This window comes from Streptopelia decaocto (genome assembly GCF_964273445.1).
Source record: "Streptopelia decaocto genome assembly, chromosome: 13".
Lineage (NCBI taxonomy): Eukaryota > Metazoa > Chordata > Aves > Columbiformes > Columbidae > Streptopelia > Streptopelia decaocto.
Genome location: NC_138668.1, coordinates 1,467,559 through 1,490,070, shown reverse-complemented (window position 1 = coordinate 1,490,070; position 22,512 = coordinate 1,467,559). Strand labels below are relative to the sequence as shown.

Below are 22,512 nucleotides of genomic sequence, written 5' to 3'. Positions count from 1 at the left end.
TTGAGCTTTAGGAATACAGTCACTAGGAATGCAATTTGGAATCAGTTTTCTCCCTTTGGAGTTCAATTTTTCAGGTAGTTGAGGTTTAGCTTCTAGAAACAATCTGGTAAGCTGCAAGGTTAAATGAGGAGAAAAAAATACAGCAGAAAGGTATCTCTCAGTGATTTCCTGGACAGTAAAACTCTGCAAAGCAACAATTCTGCTCAACCTTGGAAGTTCAAACCATGTAATGAAAAAAAGAAACATCAAAAAACCGAACACAAACCTGCACAGAAGTTTGTATCTGAAAACCCTGACCAAAAACTCCATTGACAGACACACATAGATCTGATACCAGGTTAGGAGACCTACGATCAGTGCTGACTGGAACTACCCATTGTGTTCCAAATTAGTTTGGAAATGTAACTTGTCAAGATACCAGAGCATTTTCATTTTGAAATTAATTCAGCAGCAATGTAAAAGAGTTAATAATTATATATCAGAAGCTGACAAGTACAAAAAGTTTCAACTGATGTAGAAAAAGCTGATCTCTAGAATTTAGTTACCGGTCAATTTAGCAGAGTAGAAAGATTGAGCTATATGGAAAATACATTAACAAAACTACATGATTCTTCTATGCAGATAAACACCAGAGAAAGTAACTTACTAGATGCATGCTTCTGGCTCCTGTCCCTGGAGTAAATTCTGGAGGATGGCCCAGGAGAAGCGGAGTAGGCGGTGAGCACCTCCTTCCGCTCAGACAGCATGCTGCAGGCGCTCGAGGGGTAGCCGTTGATCATCGTGGTCTGTGTCTCTGCTGTTGCTATGTTGCCGTTGCCCTGTATCAGTGCAGCGTCACCACCTAGCAAGCCAAGGGTAAAACGCTCAGTGCATTGCCACCACTAATTCCCATTACACAGAATGCAAGCGGAAGGAAAAGGAAAGTGCATTTACCTTTAGGGTCGCCTTCCTCATCAAGACCTTTAAAGAACAAAAAAAAAATTGGTCCCGAATACAAGGAAGCCTGTAATCAACTATGATATCTGGCATTAAATCAAATTAGAAGTCCCACTAATTTTAAGACTGCCAAGAAAATCCACTTCATGTTTAGTATTTAACGTATTTTGCAGTCCACCACATTAATAGATCCATATATTCAGACATTAACGTAGTAGGGTAACAGTTAGCGAAAAGCATTCTACCACACAAGTGGCAGACAAAATATGAACGACAACGACACCTTTTCTTAGCTCCCATGTGACTTTAAAGCAGCTAATGACAAGCTTACGCTGTTTCTGTTGCTTGGTAACTACTTTGGTACTACTGTATTTTAAGATCATGTTTTAAGAGCCAGGTAATCTGAAGTTTAGAATGTATTCTACTAAGACTGAAACAATTCTTTACATTAGGACTCTGGGAAGGTCACAAAATTGTGTTTGCCTGTCATATTAACTTGACTGTGTAGCATGCCCTGATGCTGACTGTGCCAGTACATCAAGTTTACACACTGGACTGTGAATTTCCAGTAGAGTCCTTAGCAAGCAAACATCTACAGTCAAAGTGTAAGCACAGGTCTATGTTTGGGGTCAGGATGGACTAACGGGTGGGGAAAAGAGGAAAGAGGTGATATAGACACCAAACTATAAGCAGTTTTCACAGTTTGATACAAGCAATAGCAATCATTGCCTACCCCAGAAATGATCAACTTCTGTCCGTTCTCGAATCAAAGACTCGTCCAATACAGTGGACACCATTGACGTGTCACTGGCATGGCTATTGAAACTTTGGTTAAGAATGGCAGAGCTGGATAGATTCTTCCTTGGCGATTGCCTCGTACTGCCAGATTGTTTGTTTGTACTTTTCCGTTGCCTCACAGTCCTAGGAAATAAAGACAAGTAAGATATAGCACTAAAGATGCCAATTTCTTAGTTTCCAATTTTATTAAATGAATATACAGTCAAGGTATTTCAACACTGATGTGACCAGACAGATCAAATCAGGTTTAAAAGAAAATCCTCACCTTCCAGCATCTACACTTTTACAAAGACTTTGTTGCAAACCACATACTGAACACAATTTTCAAAGTATGGCACTAAGCACTAAGAACAAAGAATAAGAGCAGGCAACCTGTGTTTGTAGTACAGCATTCACACAGGAAGTCTCAAGACTCCAAGCAATAAATTAACTTGTAATAATAAAAACGCTCACCTAGAGGACTGCTGGCTGAAGGACGTGTTCCTGGCGTACGAGCTGTCGCGAAGGTTGTCGTTTTGTGCATCATCTGCCCTACTCAGGGCGAGAGCAGCTAACCGTAAACTACGCCGGGACATTCTCGGCGAATCAAATACAGGATCTATTTTGTTTTCAGTCTCAAAATCCAAAGCCGATGAAGAATAACTTGAACTGCAGCAAAATAGAAACAACAAAAGTTACCAGGTTTAAGAGAAAGTTCCCCTAGCCACAAACACGCCCTTCAAGCCAGTCTATGTTTCTATTAAAAGCAGTTTATTCAGTCTTATGGAGTAAATCCCACAACATACACCATGTAACCCAAATAATTTAGAAGTACATAGACATTCAAGGTTCTCTTAAGCAATTCATATTACAAGTCCAACAACTGAAAGCAAATCACAGTTAGAAAGAAACAGCAACCATGGAAACCACGTTTGAAGTTTAGCCAGAGCAAGTATCTGCTACACAGGCTCAGACACACAGATCTTTTGGGACCAATTAGCGAGAGGAAGCCGTTCATGACATGATTTCATGATTTCTTCACCACGCCCAGCAGCAAATTAGAAATCATGATGTGCTTCCAGTTTCAAGGTAAAAAAAATCGTCTAAGTCCAAGTTTATTTTTGTTTCTGTTTGCCAGTTCCTTGTTGTGAGAACCAAAGATCCGTATGCCATGCCACTCTGAATTTCCATCTCCCAACAAGCTGGAAATTCTCCTTTTAAGATACTTAAAGACTTCCCTACATCAGCTACATTAGTTTACCTACTATTACTTGGGAAAAAAAAAGTGGGTTTAAAAGACTTCTTAATTTAAAGCAAATCATCATAAATATTTAACTCTGAACAAGTAAAATGCTTAGAGTCTTTCATCCTCTTTGCTCAGTTTTATCCTACAGAGGCAAATTTACATGTAGAGAAGCTTCACATCGTTACCACAGGAACTCTACTCCACATTTTTATCCTCAATTCTCCCAGAACCTCTGTGAAAACCTACAATGAAGATAAAGCAGCAACACAAGGCAAGCACAAACAGATTAAACAGAAATTGGTAAGAAATACATTCGCTAAACCCGAGTTGAGCCCAAGGCAGGATACTCACGCTCCCTCCAGCCGGAGGAAACATTCTGTTGTGGAAGGAGCAGAGCCGGTTGCTATGGGGTCCTGCAGAGGGTTCTAGAACCGCTCAGAACTGTGACCCAAAGCAGCCCAACAGGAAGCGCCCCAGGCCGCCTTCCTGCAGGGCCTGTCCCCGCTGCAGCAGCCGGTACTTCAACACTCCTGGGGTTTTTGTTTGCTTCTTAAAAGAAGAGCTGAGCAAGGTCCTGTTAACTAAAACAGCTACTTCTGCCCCAAATCTCAAACAAAACCACCAAGCAAACTAGATCTGAATGAGCAGACTCTACTGTGCAAAAATCTGTATTTGAAATGGAAGCTTCCCCTTTTAAAAATACATATAAAGAACTAATAAAATATATTGTGCAAAAACAATTTAATGGAAATTATTTTCTTACGCAATCATTAAAGCTCCCAGAACATTACAAAGTAGCGATATGATATGTATTGTATTCCTTTGGCATACAAATCAGTTAACATCAGAAGGCCTGGTAGCTACGCTGACAGTTCCTGACAAGGGGCGTGCTTTTGAAGTGAGTTTCTTGATTGCTCCACAATGCAAAGTAAAGCACATAGACGGGATGTGTCAGAGCACACAAACTGCATTTCTTCCAGCTAAAAAAATCTACCCAGACAGTGCACCGCAGGAAAACCACCAGTTGCTTCAGCAGCAAACGGGCCCAGACGAGCGCTTGCCCAAAGGAGCATCCTTGGTTGCCCCCCGGTGCGCAGATCTGCCTGCAGGTCTTTGGCACCACATGCTCGATCTTGCTGCTCTGCCAACGCTGCCACACGCAGCGCGACCCTGCGCAAGGCAGGAGTCTAAGCACAGCTTAAGACAAACCCAGTTTACGTTACTGCATTTATTACGCTTTTCATCCTTGCTGATGTTCGGGTGGAAGGGGAAGAGGAAATAAGACAGAAGCCTACTCACGTGAAAATGGATTTAGTCTGCATTTGACTAGGTACACAAGGATATAATTTTACAGTTTTCAAAAATATTAAGTTTAGATAGCTTGCATTCTGACAAACGTGAAAGGACAACAGGGGTTAAACACAGCTCCTCTTGTTGTTCATTGTGAGAGGGTCAGAGCCACAACAGTTTACTATGTAGCTCCTCCCTAAACAGTTGTTTCAGAACTCAGTTTTGCTATTTACACTTGCCAAGACGCATTTGCTTTTCCTCATCTTCACCCAACGTTTCTTACAGATACTCAATTCACAAGAACACAAAGTACACAGGACAGGCTGACAGCTGCAACCAGCCTCGGTTTGTTTCTGTTTGTGAACACTTGCTGTTATTAACTATCTCAATGAGCATTTATGTCAATTTGGATTGAACACACAGCTCGGATTTGGGCTCTACTACCTTAAAACACAAAACAAAAAACAACCCCCCCCAAAACAAAAACACCACCACCACAACAGGGATCTCCTCCTCTTCAAACAACAAGATAGCTTCTCTTGCTTATGCAGAAAAAAAATTCTCTTCACATTGAAGATGAATTATCCATCTTCTGTTGCCAGGTCAGTATCCAGAAGTCTCCTAACTTGCGATCCCACTTTCCACACCTTGCGGAGCAGCCTTCTTTCTTCTACAGAAAAGACTACAGCAAACAGAAAAAGGCCCTGCCTCTCCTTTCACAAGACAGAAACAAACCTGCACATTGATGGTACTCCTATCCAACACCTATGGCTAACCAAAGAACACCATAAAGGTGGGATGCCATCAGCCTCCGCTCCTGGATAACCCACCCGCACAGCGCAGACTCCGGTTCCTTCCCACGGCTGTGGCTGATCTGCCGGCTGGACCCAGTCCTACATCTGCAGGTTCTGAGCTATTACCTTGATACACCCTCCACATGAGCTTCAACAGAATAAGAACGTCCTAGACTTCAGTGGATTGATTATCAAGTTATACAAGTGGAATGAGAACAAGGTCTGCCCATTTTGACACACCTATAGTTTTGTCTGGAGGACCTTCAGTGTCATTTTTAAGTATTCCACTGAATGAAATGGGCAGTAACGTTCTTGATGATTCAACATGATAATAGATACATGCAATGCACCCAGAGAACTATAGCTAAACAGACAGCTTCTAACGGGGACACAGGCATATCATCAGTGTACGAAAGTTCAAATGCTTTCTGACCAGAGCTTTACTTGTATTAACTGACCAAGGACACCACTTCGAGTTGTTTAGCTATTGCTTTGATCAGTCCTAGAACATGTATTAAAAATTGAAGGATTTTATTCAATTATTTTGCATAAACTTACATACCGATTTAATGCTCTAACACAGAAAAAAAAAAAATCAAACCAAATTCTTATCAACTTAATCCATATTTGTGAAGAAAAAAGATGTGTTAACAGTAACTGAATTGACAAAAACAACACAATGCAAAAGATGACAGTGACTAAAAGCAAGATCAGCCTGAGGAGGGGGTGCAAATTACATATTGACAAGTGGGTAAGACTGACAAGTTTGACTTGCATTTTAAAGAGGATAAAGGTTATGTAGCTATATCAGTTTCAGGCTTTTCTCACTAGGGCTGGAGGAGTAAAAGCACAAAGTGCTACAAACAGCTATGAGCACGCAGTAATCCCAGTGAGTATTAATATACATTCTATTAATAGGTCACAACCAACTCTATCATTAGCTTTGTGGTATCTAACTTCACTGTACTCTTTCTGCAGTGCTGCACGCACAAGCCAAGTTCTTTAAAGAAACTCACAGACAGATCTTGTAAAGATTGAATTGTCAAAGGCAGAACAAGCCAGATCACAGAATCCCAGAATGTCAGGGGTTGAAGGGCCCTGGAAAGCTCATCCAGTGCAATCCCCCCATGGAGCAGGAACACCCAGATGAGGTTCCACAGGAAGGTGTCCAGGCGGGTTGGAATGTCTGCACAGAAGGAGACTCCACAACCCCCCTGGGCAGCCTGGGCCAGGCTCTGCCACCCTCACCGGGAACAAGTTTCTTCTCAAATTTAAGTGGAACCTCTTGTGTTCCACTTTGTACCCATTGCCCCTTGTCCTGTCAGTGGTTGTCACCCAGAAGAGCCTGGCTCCATCCTCCTGACACTCCCCCTTTCCATATTGATCCCCAGGAATGAGTCCCCCCTCAGTGTCCCCTTGTCCAGCTCCAGAGCCCCAGCTCCCTCAGCCTTTCCTCCCACGGGAGATGCTCCACTCCCTCCAGCATCTTGGTGGCTGCGCTGGACTCTCTCCAGCAGTTCCCTGTCCTGCTGGAACTGAGGGGCCACAACTGGACACAGTATTCCAGGTGTGGTCTCCCCAGGGCAGAGCAGAGGGGCAGGAGAACCTCTCTGACCTACTGACCACCCCCTTCTAACCCACCCCAGGTACCATTGGCTTCCTGGCCACAAGGGCCCGGTGCTGGCTCATGGTCACCCTACTGTCCCCAGGACCCCCAGGTCCCTTTCCCCTAGATCAGAATATAAGCGAAACAAATATGGGGCGGGCGGGGGGAGAAGGAATGATCTTCAGCATGAAAATGTTTCCAGTGGGCAACTCTGCCTAATTTACCCTTTCCTCAGGTACTTCAAATATTGCTTGACCCCAGGTAGGAAGGGCTGCATCAATAAAACATGATATTCTGCACAGATTCAGCAAGCAGACATGCAGCAAGAGTCTGCTCACAAGATTGTAGTTTACTTTCTTGGCACCCCGAAAGCAGAAGGTGTACCAAGCAGCTCTCCCCCATTATTTCAATATTTAGGGCTTCACAGAATTTTTCAATAGGAAATTTTAAAGAAAGTGCTTGCTAATCCTTTCTATACAAGGAGGAATTACAATGAATTAATGTCAACCTAGTTTAACTCCACTTGCCTTCACTAAATCAGTTATTAAACTTCAGCTTGTCCAGCTCTACCCATTTCTGAATACCTGCACCTAATATAGTTTAAGACAACAAAATAGGAGGACATGAAACCCTCCCCTTCTATTATACAAAGGCCTCTACACAAACACTCAGTTTTGCAACCTTTGTTTAGGTAGGAAGTCAAACACTCCAATTGCCTTCTACACAAAACTCAGAGTCATTATGAACTACCCTCTAGACTTCAAACAGGATTTAGCATTGTGCATCATCCTTTCCTGGCAGGTCCATCTTGGCTCCTGTGCTATTCTTGTTTGCTTCAGTGAGAAACAAAGCTCCTGTCTGAGAAAACAGTGGGCAAGAAGAAAAACCCAGCTCAGAAGGGTTTTAACCCCAGATCAGTTTAAGCAAGCCCTTGAACGTCACTTTGCTAATACTCTTGGAAATACACATAATAGGAAAACAAACAAACAAAAAAGAATCATCATTTCTTAAGTTAATACTAAGACCTACTTACTGCCTCTTGTCTGCAGGAAAGATTAGTTGCTGAAGAGAAGATTGTACAGTAGAACATACTAGTAGAATTTCAGACAAATAACAGCTAACGAAATCAAATCAGATTACAATTTCACAGCTTATTTTAAGATATGCTCAAGGAGACACACACATAAATCACTGTCTAAACAACCTGAAGAATCAAAGTCGACTTTAACCACTCACAGTAACGAAAGTTATCATCTGTAAGAGTTAAAATATTTCAACCGATCTCTAAGGTACACTTGTAACATACAGCTATCTAAAACTACTTAGTAACGTAGTAGTGAATCTGTTGACTGATATAAAGCACATACATCACCTTTCATTGTCCAGCATTGCCTCTTTGGAAATTAGCAAACCCACTTATGTTTAACCAACATTTTACCCATGTTTTTCTAGACGTTCAGGAAGAGTTGCAATTTAAATGGAATGCGGTTTATGTTGCAGTAATTATGCAACACCGCCGACATCAGAGTATAGCTAAAAAACCCAAAGACCCCCAACAAAAACTGGTGATGCTACAGTTTGAACACACAAAAGCAAGAATATTAAGTTAGTGATCTCTTAGTTCTAGTTTTGTCCTCTTCTGTTTTACTGACAATATACATTAAATACATAATGATTTACAGGCATAGAATAGAAAAGCAATCTCATACTGCATCCTAACTGTACTTTTTTTAGACTTAAAACTAGCTAAACCAATAAGTCAGGCTCACTGATGTATATTTGCTTCAAAATGCATCTACTAACTCAACAACAGGAAAATCCAGATAGATCAAACCAACAGACATGATCTGCTCCATTAATATCAACACAATTCAGACATTACATTTATTTGGAATACATAATACAAAAACTAGCAAACATACTACAAAGTTATTTTTAGAAAACTGAAGTGATTTAAGGAAAACAATCTAATAATTGTCAGTTTAATAAAAAAGACACAAGAAAAGACAAGTTCATTAGAATCAAGTCACACAACAAGCGGTTTTGCCTAATTCCACACTAGTGGCAATGAGTACATATCAGTCAGTGTTTTAAAGCGAAAATGATGCCAAGTCACAGAAGAAAACACATATAAAAGTTAAAAGACATAGAAAACATCTAAGAATTTTGATGATGTATTATAGAAATACAACAGCAATTGTAACTAGGCGGAGACTAGTTTTTCATAGCAACTAGTAAACACTGAGTCATTGTCCTGTTAGTTCAACATGTATTCTTTCTCCATTTAGCACACGGCAGTTACTTGCAAAGCAGACTAGATACAGCATGCTTCTTCAAAGAGCCCCGCTACTTACCATGAAAGCTGAACTCCCCAGCATTAACAACATTCAGAGAACATAGTTTCTCTACAAGAAGAAAAGAGTTCTCACCTGAGTGCATATGTATAGCCAGTGTTCTCTGGCAGACACTGGGGAGGAGTGTACGTGTGTAGACGTGAAAAGTCCATGTTGACTGTTTCAAATCATACTGTAAAAGGTGAAAATAGAGTAATGCAATGACTTATAATTACGTAAAGTCAATGTCAGAGCCTTTGCATTGTTCAGCCTGTGTTACGAAGTACTGAAAGAAAAACAGCTACTGTTAACGAAATATGGAGCTCTCAGTATTTGGGCAGCACTGCTGCCAGTGCTAGATAGCCCTTATCATCGCTGCGGGAAGCTCGGGGTATTTCTGACTGCAATTTTCTCTATGATACTCTATTTTCAGCAACTTCCGAGTTCTCAGGAACATTACTGTTATGAGCCAAGCTCTTATCACAACTGCACTACAACACTTCCACAGGAACTAGGTTTCGCTAGCACCCCCAAAGGCTAAGCACAACCATGTAAAAAACGAGGCAGACGGCCTTTCCAAGATCTCCTCACAATGAGTTTTGCTTTGAAAGCTCATTAAGTAAAGCACAGGCTGTTCTGTGCACCAAAAAAGCATGACATGGTGAAATTTGAGAATGTTTTTACATATAGTCAAATCATCTTAAAACCTCTGAACGTCGTCTGCGAAGCAGCAAGGGAGTTTCCTTCATTTGACATAAAATTGTCATGTTTGGTATTGGTTAATTTATTCCTATCATAAAAAAATGCTCAACACCCCCCCAGCAGAAGAGCCAAGTGCAAAATGACTCACATGGCTGGCATCAGGCACATTTTCCAGAACGCCATCCACTTCCAAAAAGCCCCAAACTAAACACCAAACCAAACACACCCAGCTGACACTTTAAAACTTTCCACTGGGTCTTTCATAGGTATTATAGCTTTAGGAAGAGAAGAAAAACTGATGCTGTCCTATCAAGGAACTTGCAGAGCCACACAGGTGATTTATTACCTGTGATATTATATATTATTTGACTTTCAAGTTCAAAGTATTTGCAGAAAAACCTTGTGCCCTTCTCCATTTTACTAGCCACAAGAAACGTTTTGCTTTTCTACAGAAGATTCTTTGATAGTAGCTTATTTGTGGTTAACAAATAGGGATGTGACTATCTTGGATTTGCATGGTTAGCAATGCAGAATCCCGGCTATTTTCAGGTTACCTACAGCTCCTGTTTCAGCTACACCACAGATACACCACACAAGTGCATTGACATGCCTAAACTAAGGCAGAAATAACCATGACTACGCTTTAATTCTTACAATCAAAACATCAACAAGTATCTCATTTGGGGGATGCACTTTGCTATGTTGGAATAAGGGTTTTCATTTGTGTAGCTACAGATACATAAGAAATAGAGACAAAAAGCACAAAGTCATGGGTGCAGGTAACAGCAGCTCAAAAAGAAATCTCTACATGTAACATTAAAATGCTCTTAGAGCACCTGCAGCCTCCACATCCTGATGTCAGTAAGGCAGGAGGGTATTTCCATTACTACCGAGGACAGAGTTTCCTTCTTGTTTATAAAATCAAAACTTAAGAGGCCTAACCATGGCAGCTTTCCAAATGTAAGCACCTCCCATGCATTTGTGGGGTTAATGAAAAATAAAGTCTCACTTCTGCTATTTACATATATTTTAAAAAATATTGTAGAGAAAGCATTTCCACTAAGTGATTCTTCTCTACACTTATTCATTTGTTCCAGAGCCATAATGCTTTCTCTGGCTTGTTTACACAATTTGTTCCTTGGTTAGAGGAAGCTCAAATGAGTAGTGCGCAAGTTCGAGCAAAGCAGTCTCATTCTTTTGCTAGAACAAGCAGCAAATACACAACTGCTGCCATACTTCAACAACAAACAGGCGCTTATTTTAGAACATCGGAAGTGGGAACCAGAGACTAATGATTCCCCAGTAACGAAAGTGAAAATATAGTGAATTTCAGGATGTGGTACATTGGTAACATCTGATAGAGCAGGTTTGCAACAACACCAAAATAGACTTTTCAGACATACGCCCACTGAAATTAAAAACTATGATTAAGGTGGAGCTGTTTAAATTGATCCATCCCCACAGAAATATTTTGAAATCAGAAGCTAGAGAAACCTTTGTTTAGTTGCCATTGGAGCTGATCTTGTCTGCTTAGCTCACATCATTTTGTCAATAAACCCAGTTTTTAAGTGGCAGCTCATTAGCGGCATCGTGCTTTGGACACCCCGCGGTGTTTCCTCCCACCGCTCCTGCCTCCCTCTCTGCTGCCCGAAAAACAACATACGGGCTCAGCTTCTTTCCTGCTCTTCTCCCTTTGCCCACCAGTTCTCTCTTTACTTGATTTCTGAACAACTCAAATGGTAGAATTCACATCATACTTTGTATTCAATTTGAAACATATTGTTAAGTTAGTATCGGATAGAGTATGTACTTGATACTGGCACTGCTAACTGAAAAGCCTTGAGGGTATTTATGCGTAGGTCTATTAATAGCTGGTTTTCATAGTAAAGATAACGTGTTTGCCATCTGAACCCCACACAGCTAGAGAAAATTTAGGGGTCGGGTTTGATTCACTGTTTGTCTGATACTCTAAAATTAATTCAGACTCGAAGGGAAGAGCCTTTATTCAATTTTTCAAAGCAACAAAGCAACCTTAACTGACTTAAGCAGAACTTGAAAATAACCTTCAGAGATAACCACCACAATTTTCAAAACCAGGCATTAAAAGTTTACTATGAAACGGGATGTTTTTTAAAAGCTGGGTACTAGTTCAACAGCTTAATTTTAATTATCCATTTCTTCAAAATAAACCCCATAAAACAAGTGATCAACCCAATTTATTCAGAAATATTCTACATGCTTATGATAGCAGAAATTTTAACTCCAGAATAGACCACTGGTGGGCGGAAGGCAGGAACTCCCTCTAATTTGTTCTCTCGTGTGTAACAGCACTCCACCTTTCACGTATTAGTTCTTGGTTATGAAACTTTCATATGCAACTTCAACAGAAATAGATACGCTAATAAAATATTTTGGAAATGTAAAAGCCACAAAACTTGGCAGAGGTCCTGGGAGGCAGACATAGTACTTGGTTCCAGTTTAAACTCTCTGGGTGCCCAACAGATTTGTGATTTCCGTATCACCGATCTGTCTGGACTCAGATTCATGTAGGTTTTTAGTATCAGCTTTATTACAAGCATTACTGGGCCCAAACTTTAAGTAGCCTTTTTTCCTTCTTCAGAAGCCCATAAACATCTATTTCTAAGTACTAAGGGATGTAGAGTGAATGATCTAAGGAGGCTGCTAGATTTAAAAAAAGTAATAAGAATGCATTTGTAAGACAAACTAAAGGCAGTCAAAGAGAAGCAAACATTTCGGGTAGAATGCAAGCAGACACTAGATGCGCTTCAATCTACAAGCTGACTTCCACGTCCCTGCAGAGGAGCCAGCGGGATTATCTGCTTTTTTTGGGGGAAGCAGACAACAACAATCATCTCAAGTATCATCTCTCCCTCGCAATTCAACTGAATCAGTGTCCCACTAAATCAGCAGAACAAAAGGGCAAGAGAAGACAGATCCTGACTTGGCCAGAACACAAGGAAGCGAAGGGCCTCCTGTAATCAGTGCAGCAGAAAATACCTGCACACAACGGCCCTTGCCAGTGCCCAGCGTGTGCACTATGAGCCGTGCGAGTGACACGAGGCTGCACCGCTACCTTATCAACACGTTGATCTGGAAATCCCTTTCGGTGTGGGCCGGCCCCAACCCCTGGTTCTGCTGCAGCCAACGTCCTGGCTTTTTGGAAGGGGAGGCGATGCTCTGGTAGTGGCACAGAAGCGTCACAAGGAGGGGGCAGCACCAAATACACACCGTATATACACTACAAGCACCTGACAAGGATGAACCCCCACCTGTATCTTTTGGGGTACACAGACTTCCACAAATATACTATCTAGGCATCTCCTCACAAACACCCTTTGTGACAAGTGGTAAACTGGCATTTCACAAGTGGGACCCTGGCAGAGTAGAATATTCACCGGGAAGTCTGTCATAGAATGAGAACGTTTGCAGGAAACCAGGTCTTAGTTCTTACACTACAAGAGGTAAAAAAGATTATGCATTTAAAGTCTTAGAGATGTTAGCACTACTACTTCAAGTAGAACTTGTTCTATCCTTAACTATTAAATAAAAAACTAAGTCATTATGATTTAACACACTAATGCTACAAAAGCAAAACAGACTTTTGGGCAAATTATTAATAATGATGAAACTGGAGTATGCAACCCTATCAGTTCCTGAGAGCAAGCCATTTTTTTACTCAGAATTTCAATTTTTATTCATTACTATTATTCAGAATAATCAATAAAATTATATTTTGGTAAAAAAAGGGTCAAATTCCTAAGTAAATATACTCCATGAAGAATGTTTACACATACCAAATTGACTAGTAGTTTGAACAGGCTGAAGAGCAAAGAGCTCCAAGCTAAATCGACATTTTATTAAAACACAGATTCTTAAAACATTAGTATTCATTTAAGACAAAAAACACAAAAGCAAGCAAACACAAAAATCCCAAGTAATGAAATTCACATTTTAATTTAGATGTTACCATTGAGTATTGGCAAAGATCCCCAAACACGGGTGTCAAACCAACGTTAGTAACAACAGAGGAGGCTCTTCACAAAGCAGCAATATTGCATATTCACATCAAGCACCCGTTCAAATGGCGTTGAAATGAAGGTTGATGGAAAGCAGTTACACATTCCGTCCCGGAGAGACAATAACACGGCAGCTCGCTGTTTACACACAGGACCTGGCTACACACTGACTCACTTCACAAACCCAGGACCTCCGCATCGTCTCCAACTAAACACACACAAAGGCCGCGGCGCCAGCCCCACAGGCCTCGGCATTTACAGACACTCAGCGCCTTGCTCAAGGCCTCCCCCGCACAACCCACAGAGCCGGGGGGGTCACAGCTCTGCGGCGGCTCGCCCGGCTCACCCCGGCCTGGCGGGGGCGGCCGGTTCCCGCCCGGGGCTCCGCGGGGCCCGGCTCAGGGCGCTCCCCGGGCGGGCCGCGCCGGGCCGTGCCGCCCGCTCCCAAAATGGCTTCCCGGCCCCGGCACAGCCCGCGGGAGCAGCGCGATCCGCCCCAGGCTCCGGAGCGCCCTTGTCACTCAGCGGCAGAGTTTGAACTGAGTGGCCGGGCCGCCTCGGCCGGCCCACGGGTTTAACCCACGCGTGTCCGTCCGCGCACCGAACGCCCACGGCACGCCAGGCGTGTTTACTTTAACTACAGGCTCACTGGCACATAGCAAAAGGCATGTTTTACTTCATATCTCGCGTTCCTAGAACGCTCCACTTGCCCAATAAAACAACCTTCTTATCATTGTCTTACAAAATTATACCCGGCCCAACACCTTACACTTTATAAACCCCTGCACCTGAGTGCCCAAAATGTGCACAACTCCTACAGCCACCAAGTCACACGCCAGACAAGTAGCACTGATTTAATGATATATACACTAATACACCAACGGGGAAAGCCTACTGAGCTGGTCACCGCAGCCCTCCATACAGAACACTTGAGCAAAAAAGCCTGCAACGCACTTTCACAATATTATTATGAAAATCAGCAAACAGTAATACACCCCCATGGTGAGAGGGAGAATTAGACATTGACTTGGAAAGTCAACAGAAGCATCAGCCTGTAATAGTTGCAAAGCACTACCATACGTTTTCTAAAAAATAGCAAAGATTTAACTTCCTCCTTGTGCAATGTTAAACTGGAAACCAGAGGGTGGGATACGGGGACCACGAGTACTGCAGAAACACGGAGCCTGGAATTCGCTAAGAGTTCCCTTTCCTATAGCGTATTGTAAACAATACCTTTTTAAAATAAATAAACATGAAACAAGGCAAACCAAATACTCTTTCTTTCCAGCAGCCATGAAGCTGCTTGAGGCTGTCAGAAAACAGGCGCTGCCCCTCAACAGTTTCACATTTCAGACACTTCTACCCCTGTGGCTACCAAAGAGCAACAAACGCGATCGCATCCAAACGCAGCCCTACCAATCCCAAAACGAGCACGACACTGAAATACCATATTTTGCAGTAATATTACAAGCAATCGCCAAACTCTTTAACGCTAAACCCCTGTCTGTTTGGAGACCCTTTGGGCACAGAGCGGCTCATGACAGCGGCCGCCCGAGGTGACAGCCAGGACAGGTCCGGCTCCCCGCACACCGACCCCAGCGCGTTACCTTTGCACCGCAGCTCGGCAGGGCGGGCGGCGCAGCACCGGAGCGCGCCTGTCAGTCCAGAGATTCGCCTCTGTCCGTCCAGCCCCAGCAGCGCCGATCGCAGCCACTCGGGCCCTACGGAGAGGTCAGCACTGGGCCAGCCGATCGCAGCCACTCGGGCCCTACGGAGAGGTCAGCGCTTGGCCCAGCGGCCCCAGCAGCGATGTCCGCCCGCCCCGCGGCCTCCCGGGGCTGCAGAGCCCGACCTCCCCGCGAACCCAGACACGGCGTCCCCGGGGCTGCAGAGCCCGACCTCCCCGCGAACCCAGACGCGGCGTCCCCGGGGCTCCCCCGCGCCCAGCGCGGCCCCGGCCCTCCCGACGGGAAGCGGCGGCCGCCAGCCGGAGCGCGGCGGAGCGGGGCTGCGGGCCGGCGGGCAGCGCGGAGCGGCCCAGCGGAGCCGTTGACCCCCCCGCTCCGGGGAAGGGCGGGGGAGACGCGGCCTGAACGCTGAGGGAAGGGGGACCCGCCCGGCCCAGCGCGGCCGCGGGGAGCGGGAGGCTGTCCCACAGGGGGCGGCGGGGAGGGGGGGCGGGCGCGGGCCGGGGCTGCCGGTGCCCGGCGGCGCTTACCTGGCGCGGGGAGCGGGAAGCGAAGCCGCCGGCACCACAAGCGGCAGCGGCGGCTGAGATTGGCCGCGCCCCGCCCGCTTTGCCGAGGCCGCCGGGAGCCCCGCCCGCCCGCGCGCGCCGCCTGCGCCCCCAGCGCCGCCCCGCCCCCCGGACCGCCCCGCGGGACCGGCCGCGACACGGACACACGGACACAGGGACAGGGACACACGGACACAGGGACAGGGACACACGGACAGGGACACAGAGACAGGGACACACGGACACACGGACACAGGGACAGGGACACACGGACACAGAGACAGGGACACACGGACACGGAGACAGGGACACACGGACACGGAGACAGGGAAACACGGACAGGGAGACACGGACACAGGGACAGGGACACACGGACACAGAGACAGGGACACACGGACACACGGACACAGGGACAGGGACACACGGACACAGAGACAGGGACACACGGACACACGGACAGGGACACACGGACACGGAGACACGGAGACACGGACAGGGAGACACGGACACACGGACACAGAGACAGGGACAGGGACACACGGACACAGAGACATGGACGCACGAACAGGGACACACGGACACAGAGGCAGGGACACAGAGACATGGACACACGGACAGGAACACACACAGAGACATGGACACACGGACACAGGGACATGGACACGGACACAGAGGCAGGGACACACGGACACATGGACACATGGACACACGGACAGGGACACACGGACAGAGACACACGGACGGGCACACAGAGACAGGGACACATGGACAGGGACACACGGACAGGCACACACGGACCATGACACAGGGACAGTCACACAGGGACAGTAACACAGGGACCGTGACACAGTGACAGTCACAGGGAGACCTCACACACCCTGCGCTCCTGCAGCCCCCTCCCTCCTCCCCGGCACCGCCACATGGCGGCTCCCCCGGCACCCCCGGTTCCCCGGCACCCCGCACCCCCAGGCCGCCCTCCCCCGCCCCGGGCTCTACCCCGCAGCCGGGCCCGCTGCCCGCCCAGCCCCGGCTTCCCCGCTGCAGATGGAGCCGCGGTTGCCTTTGGCGTGAGAAACGCCGAAGAGATGAGGAGAGTTACCTCTAATTTTCACTCTGTATCTTGGATCCTCCTTGCCTTCCCCAGTACCTCCGTGTCTCCCCGCGCTGTTTCCCTCTCACTCAGTTCTCGCTGGATTCTCTTTCACCTGCCATTCCGCTCCGAGGCTCCTGGCGCTCGCCCGGCACACCCGGCTCGGTGGGGCTGAAGCGCTCGGGTCCCCGCGCTGCGCTCGGGGCACGGAAACCACTGAAAACCGCACGGGAAGGAGCGTCACAGGCCTGTTTCCATCTGAGCTCGGGCGTGAAACAAGCCCTGCGGCTCAAATACTCGAGAATGCACGCTAGGACATCCAGTCCGGGGCTGAGTCATGTATTGTTAAACCTTTCCTCTCCCGAGCCCCCAGTTATCCTGTAAGCAAGGACAGCGCGAGCGGCAGTGAACAGAACTGTGTCACTGGGAAAGGGCGAGCAGGCCCAAAACGGTTAATTACTTGTGCATGCAAGAGAAATGAGTCAGCTCGCTGGGAAAGACTGGGTGATAAATGCATAATTATCAAATAAATAAATAAACCTGCGTACTTGTTTGGGTACAAAATGGGTAAAAGCACCTTATCCTTAAGAAACAGAGATTGTTCACCCAAGGCGGGAGCTGTGTCTGTGCAGTGCTGGCTTCAGCAATTACTGCTGATTTTAGAAGAGCTGTGTGAAAGTTTCGAGAGGCTGCAGCCCCAGTGGAGCTGACCCAGTGACCCTGGAAGCCAGAACTTCACTGTAAAACGTGCGATGCGGTGGAACTGCCTGCGGCTCAACACTGGGCAGGAATCACCCCGCTTTTCTGACCGCTCCTCGCTCTGTGCTCACTCCACACCCACTTTCTTGTCTTTAGAGCAGAGAACGTTGGAGGATTTAAGGGGAACTCGGTCGATTGTTCCAGTTCTGTTAAAAGAAGCTGGTGTATATTGGGGGGTTAATTTTTCCCCCCTATATGCTTGGGACAAATAAAAATTCTGTGAAGGTTTTTCAGCGTCCAACAACGAGCTCTGGATGTAAACCCAGCTCACTCTATTGTATTGGCTAAGCCGAAGTCGGAGAAAAAAACATCAATGAGAATAAAAATAGACCCTATGGAAAGTGTTTCAGGTTTAACTCTCTACAGTTAAGAGTTTAGACATTAAAAAAGCTTTGTTAACTGACATCAGGTATCGGGAAAGTGCAAGATGAGCCCAAATCCATCCAAGGTCCACACATCTCTAGTCCTGTCCTTCCTTTCCCTTTCCCCTTTCCTTTCCTTTTTTTCCTTCCCTTCCCTTCCCTTCTCCCTTCTCCCTTTCCTTCCTTTTCCCTTTCTTTTCCTTTTCCTTTTTCCTTTTCCCTTCCCTTTCCCTTTAATTTTTCCTTTTCCTTCTCCTTCTCCTTTCCTTTCCCCATACATTCCCTTCCCTTTTCCCTTTCCTTCCTTTTCCTTTTCCTTTTCCTTTTCCTTTTCCTTTTCCCCTTCCCTTCCCTTCCTATGTTCTCGCTTCCTTCCCCTCCCTCCCATTCCCATTCCCATTCCCATTCCCGTGCACTCCTGCACTCCCACCCTGCAAACCTTTTCTGCTCGGCGTTCTGGCCCTTGCTATAAACCAGGGAAACGCGGGTCCCCCCAGGGACTGGAGGGACGGACTGAACGCGGCAGAAACCGTGCGGCACCACGTTTCTGACCAGTAACACCGGGCACGAGGCTGGGAAGGGTGAAACGTTGCCCGCAGTCCTGGGTGCTCAGCGCCACGGTGAGCGGCGCAGGGGTGCCCAGCAGCTGGGCATGCAGGGAACCGCGCTGTGTGACACGTGTGACGGGGCAGGGAGGGAGCACGTCACCGCTTCCACGGCTGAAGGTGGCGGGGCTGGGGAGCGCGGCCGTGGGTCACAGGCAGCTCAGGACGGCCAATGGGGCCAGGATTGGGTCACAGGGAGCTCAGGAGGGACAATGGGGCCAGGATTGGGTCACAGGGAGCTCAGGAGGGACAATGGGGCCAGGATTGGGTCACAGGGAGCTCAGGAGGGACAATGGGGCCAGGATTGGGTCACAGGGAGCTCAGGAGGGACAATGGAGTCGGGATGTGGTGGCAACGTGTGGCAGGGACACGCCAGACAAGGGGGATGCTTGTGAGGACACGTGGCCTAAGGGTGGGGAGATGATCGTATATATGCATCAGTATGAAGAACACCTGAAGTGGGGAGACAATCATATATATGCATTAGTATGAAGAACACCTGAAGTGGGGAGATGGTCATATATATGCATTAGTATGAAGAACACCTGGAGTGGGGAGATGATCGTACATATGCATCAGTATGAAGGACACCTGAAGTGTCTGCACGTGTGATTTCTTGCTCATTGAAGTTCCCCAGCGTGTGGATCACACGTCCCGGCTGAGCTCCCGAGGGCCCTTCCCCTCCGCGGCGCCGCTGGCGGCCCAAGGTGATGGGCGCTCCGGCAGCACCATTGGGAAGGGCTGAAACGGGCTGCGAGCACTTCGGTTCCACTTTGCCGCCAGACCTGCCATTGTCCTGACTCACAGCGGATTTCAGACATTAACAAGAAAAGCCGATTACACGCTGGGCTCGGCGTCTCACAGCCCTCGTCTGCTGCTTCAGCCCCGTTACCGCTGGGGATTGAGCTCAGTAAATGGACGCAAGCCTGTTAACTGTCATTTTTCTGGATCCTTCAGTTGCCTAATAATGAGGATTGTTTTGTTTTCTTTATTTTTCTTTCTTTTCTAACCTGGTTAGAGCTTCACATGAAGGGCTGAGGCACAGAGTGCTGTGTACCCACCGCTGCTCCGCTCCCCGTGCGGGGATCCTGACACAGGCCCTGCCAATGGAACAGAAACCTGGCTCCACTCAGACCAGCAGGTGACTTGCACAGGCCAAGATGTCACTTTATACCTGGGGCAACCCTCTAGGATGTTCGGATTGTGCAGACAAGGGACTTCCCGCAAGTGCGATAAAGCCTATAAAATAATCTATATAGAGACAACTGTAGCTATTCTAGTATAACAACTGAAATACAGTCAATAAAGTAGTAAGTAAATAAAATGAATTATAGCGTAATGACTTTCTGGTTATAACTATTGTAGTATATCGTATAGTTTTACTAAACTGTACTACCCTGTTTTCCCTGAAAATAAGACCTACCCCAAAAATAGGCCCTAGCATGATTTTTCAGGATTTTTGAGCATGCTCAACTCCAAAAGTAAACCCTGGTTACAGTTCATAAAAAAGTCAATTAAATAGAGTTCAGACAGCTATACATGTGAAAAACTAAGTATCTTTTGGACCCAAAATTGTCTAAGACCCCGTCTTCTTTTTGGGGAAACAGGGTATAATATGACACTGCACAGACGGGCAGACAAGGTGCATCGGTGCATTGTCACCTTGTGCGCAGGGGACGCGGGGACACCCGCGGACAGACTGTGCACAACCTGCCCAATGCGCCTCCCGGGGTCCGCAGGTCGCCTGTAGGAACTCGCGACACATCTGGGCTCACACGTCGCCTCCAGTCCCTCCTACAAACGCTCTCTCATGTAGACGTTCTCTCACAGTCCTGGTGCCGCATTTGACCTGCTCTCCCAATGACTAATTCATTGATTCTACCGAAGGCAGTCAACAAATATTGAGAATATTCTATACTGGGCTAGACAAGTGCATGCACTTACCCAAACCTTTATTTTGCTGAGAATCCGAGTTCCAGGTTCCTCCACAACGTGTCTTCTGGCTTACGAGGCCGAAGGCAGAAGCGCATCTGTTGGCCACAGAAGGGCCGGGCTGACACCTGCTTATCTCCGGAGCCTGGCAGCCCCAGATAACTATTTTGCCCCCCAAAATTGTCTTTGCTTAAAAGTTACGTAATGAATATGATCCTAGTGACATTATGCAATGCAAATGCAATCCAGTCCATGTGATAGCTGGTCTAGCAAAACGGAAAAAAATGCATATATTTCAATTGCGTTCCTGCTGGTGCAGTAAAAGGTTGAGGCTGAGAAAGCTGATTCTCAAAGATAAGAGCTTTAAAAAGCAGGCTCAATCACCATCCACAGGAACTCAATAATAGCACTTCTTTGTAGAGGGGTTTGAGAAATTCGAGGTATGAGTTGGAGTATGGTGAACTATAAGCATGGTCAAGTCCTACGTCTGGAGCATTTTCTAACAAGAGAAGGCAGTGGAGGATGTCCAGCCCGTCCCACGGGCACAAACAAGTCAGGCTGCTGTTGACCACGTCTCTAGAAGCACTGTTAGAATATTCAATTCACAAAGCTGTCCTGGCTCTGAAGAGAAAAGCTGTTTCGTTGCAGGATGCGGAGATTTTTCTCTGGGAGTCACCTCACAAGGGGCTGTTCTGGAAGATAACAAAGTGTTCAGCGTACGCAGGAAACCACTCCCAGCCCACCAAAGGTATCGAGCTCGATGAATGCTGCAGCTTTTACTGTTTGTGCACCAGCTCCAGAGCGCATAGAAGAGCTTGGACTACATTCCACCTCACCCAAGGTTCCCATCTTTAATCCTGCATTTGAAGTCGGGTTTTCAAATGCTTCGTTAGCTCACAAGAATAATTGGAAGTGCCTGCGCAACAGTTGTACTGATGCTACCATGAGGTGGCAGTGGGTGGTAAAATAAAAGAATCTAAATTTTGCCAGCATGGGAAGCTAAAAAAATAGTAATGTCATTGAGCAGGATTTATTTGGTGGACTTCCAAGGGAACTTTACAGTAAGAACTGTGTTTAGGTCAGATGAACCTGCTGCTCTGCAGCGCTTTGAAACAGAACAGTGTTGAGTGAGAACTCCAAGGATGGTCTATTTCCAGTCTAATTAAGTTAGCTGCTTAATAATGATTAGACTAAGGAAACAGTTTAATGGAGTCACAGAATAGTCGAGGCTGGAGAGCCACGCGGGGGATGGTGCAGCCCAGGGCCCGGCCCAGGCAGGGGCAGCACGGATCCCAGGCTCCGCTGACTCGGGTTCCGAACAGCTCCAAGGCTGGAGACTCCAAAAGCTCTTCATTCCACGTCTTCTAGGGATTTCTGTTTCACTCACATTGTGCTCTCTATGAATTCCAGCTGACCCTCCAGCTATAGCGAGTTAAACAGCTGACAGTTCCTGATGCACTAAAATTCTGCTTAACAGAGGAACGGCCAGGAGTTTGCATGGCTTTGCTTTTAAACTGGGAAGAAGACTTGTGTGTGTGTGTAACCTCTGTCAAATGGGTCTCTGAGAACACAGTAGATTTTGCTGTAGAACAGATGGTGCTTTGGTTAACAATTGCACCACAGGGCTGAGAAAGTGGAGTCAGGTAGGAAGGATAAAGAAACACGAGGCGTACAGCACAAGGAGAATTAACAAACCCCACTGAGCCCGGCTTTGGGCTTGATACAAAATCAAGGCATTTGGAATTAGAAGCCAAAGAGCACTTTGTCTGTAATACAGATAATGAAAAAAAGCAGCAGCAGCATCCTG

The 22,512-nt window shown here is 46.3% G+C and overlaps 1 protein-coding gene across 11 annotated transcripts in view; it reads right to left on the bottom strand.

Moving 5' to 3' along the window:
* The window catches only part of SUN1 (Sad1 and UNC84 domain containing 1), a 30,639-nt gene extending 13,360 nt beyond the window's left edge, over positions 1-17,279 (bottom strand). For 2 of the 11 annotated variants that reach the window (XM_082064926.1, XM_082064927.1), the window contains exons 1-5: positions 15,329-15,418; positions 2,188-2,382; positions 1,670-1,857; positions 934-960; positions 647-841 (exon numbers count right to left, since the gene is read on the bottom strand). In XM_082064926.1, the coding sequence (XP_081921052.1) occupies positions 647-841; positions 934-960; positions 1,670-1,857; positions 2,188-2,309 (532 nt within the window). In that variant the 5' untranslated portion in view covers positions 2,310-2,382; positions 15,329-15,418. Of the gene's footprint in view, positions 1-646; positions 842-933; positions 961-1,669; positions 1,858-2,187; positions 2,383-9,078; positions 9,176-13,896; positions 14,187-15,328; positions 15,490-15,939; positions 15,996-17,056 lie in introns of those variants that run through there. The other 9 variants (XM_082064919.1, XM_082064923.1, XM_082064924.1 and 6 more) reach the window with 9 other exon arrangements.
* Positions 17,280-22,512: the final 5,233 nt, after the last annotated feature.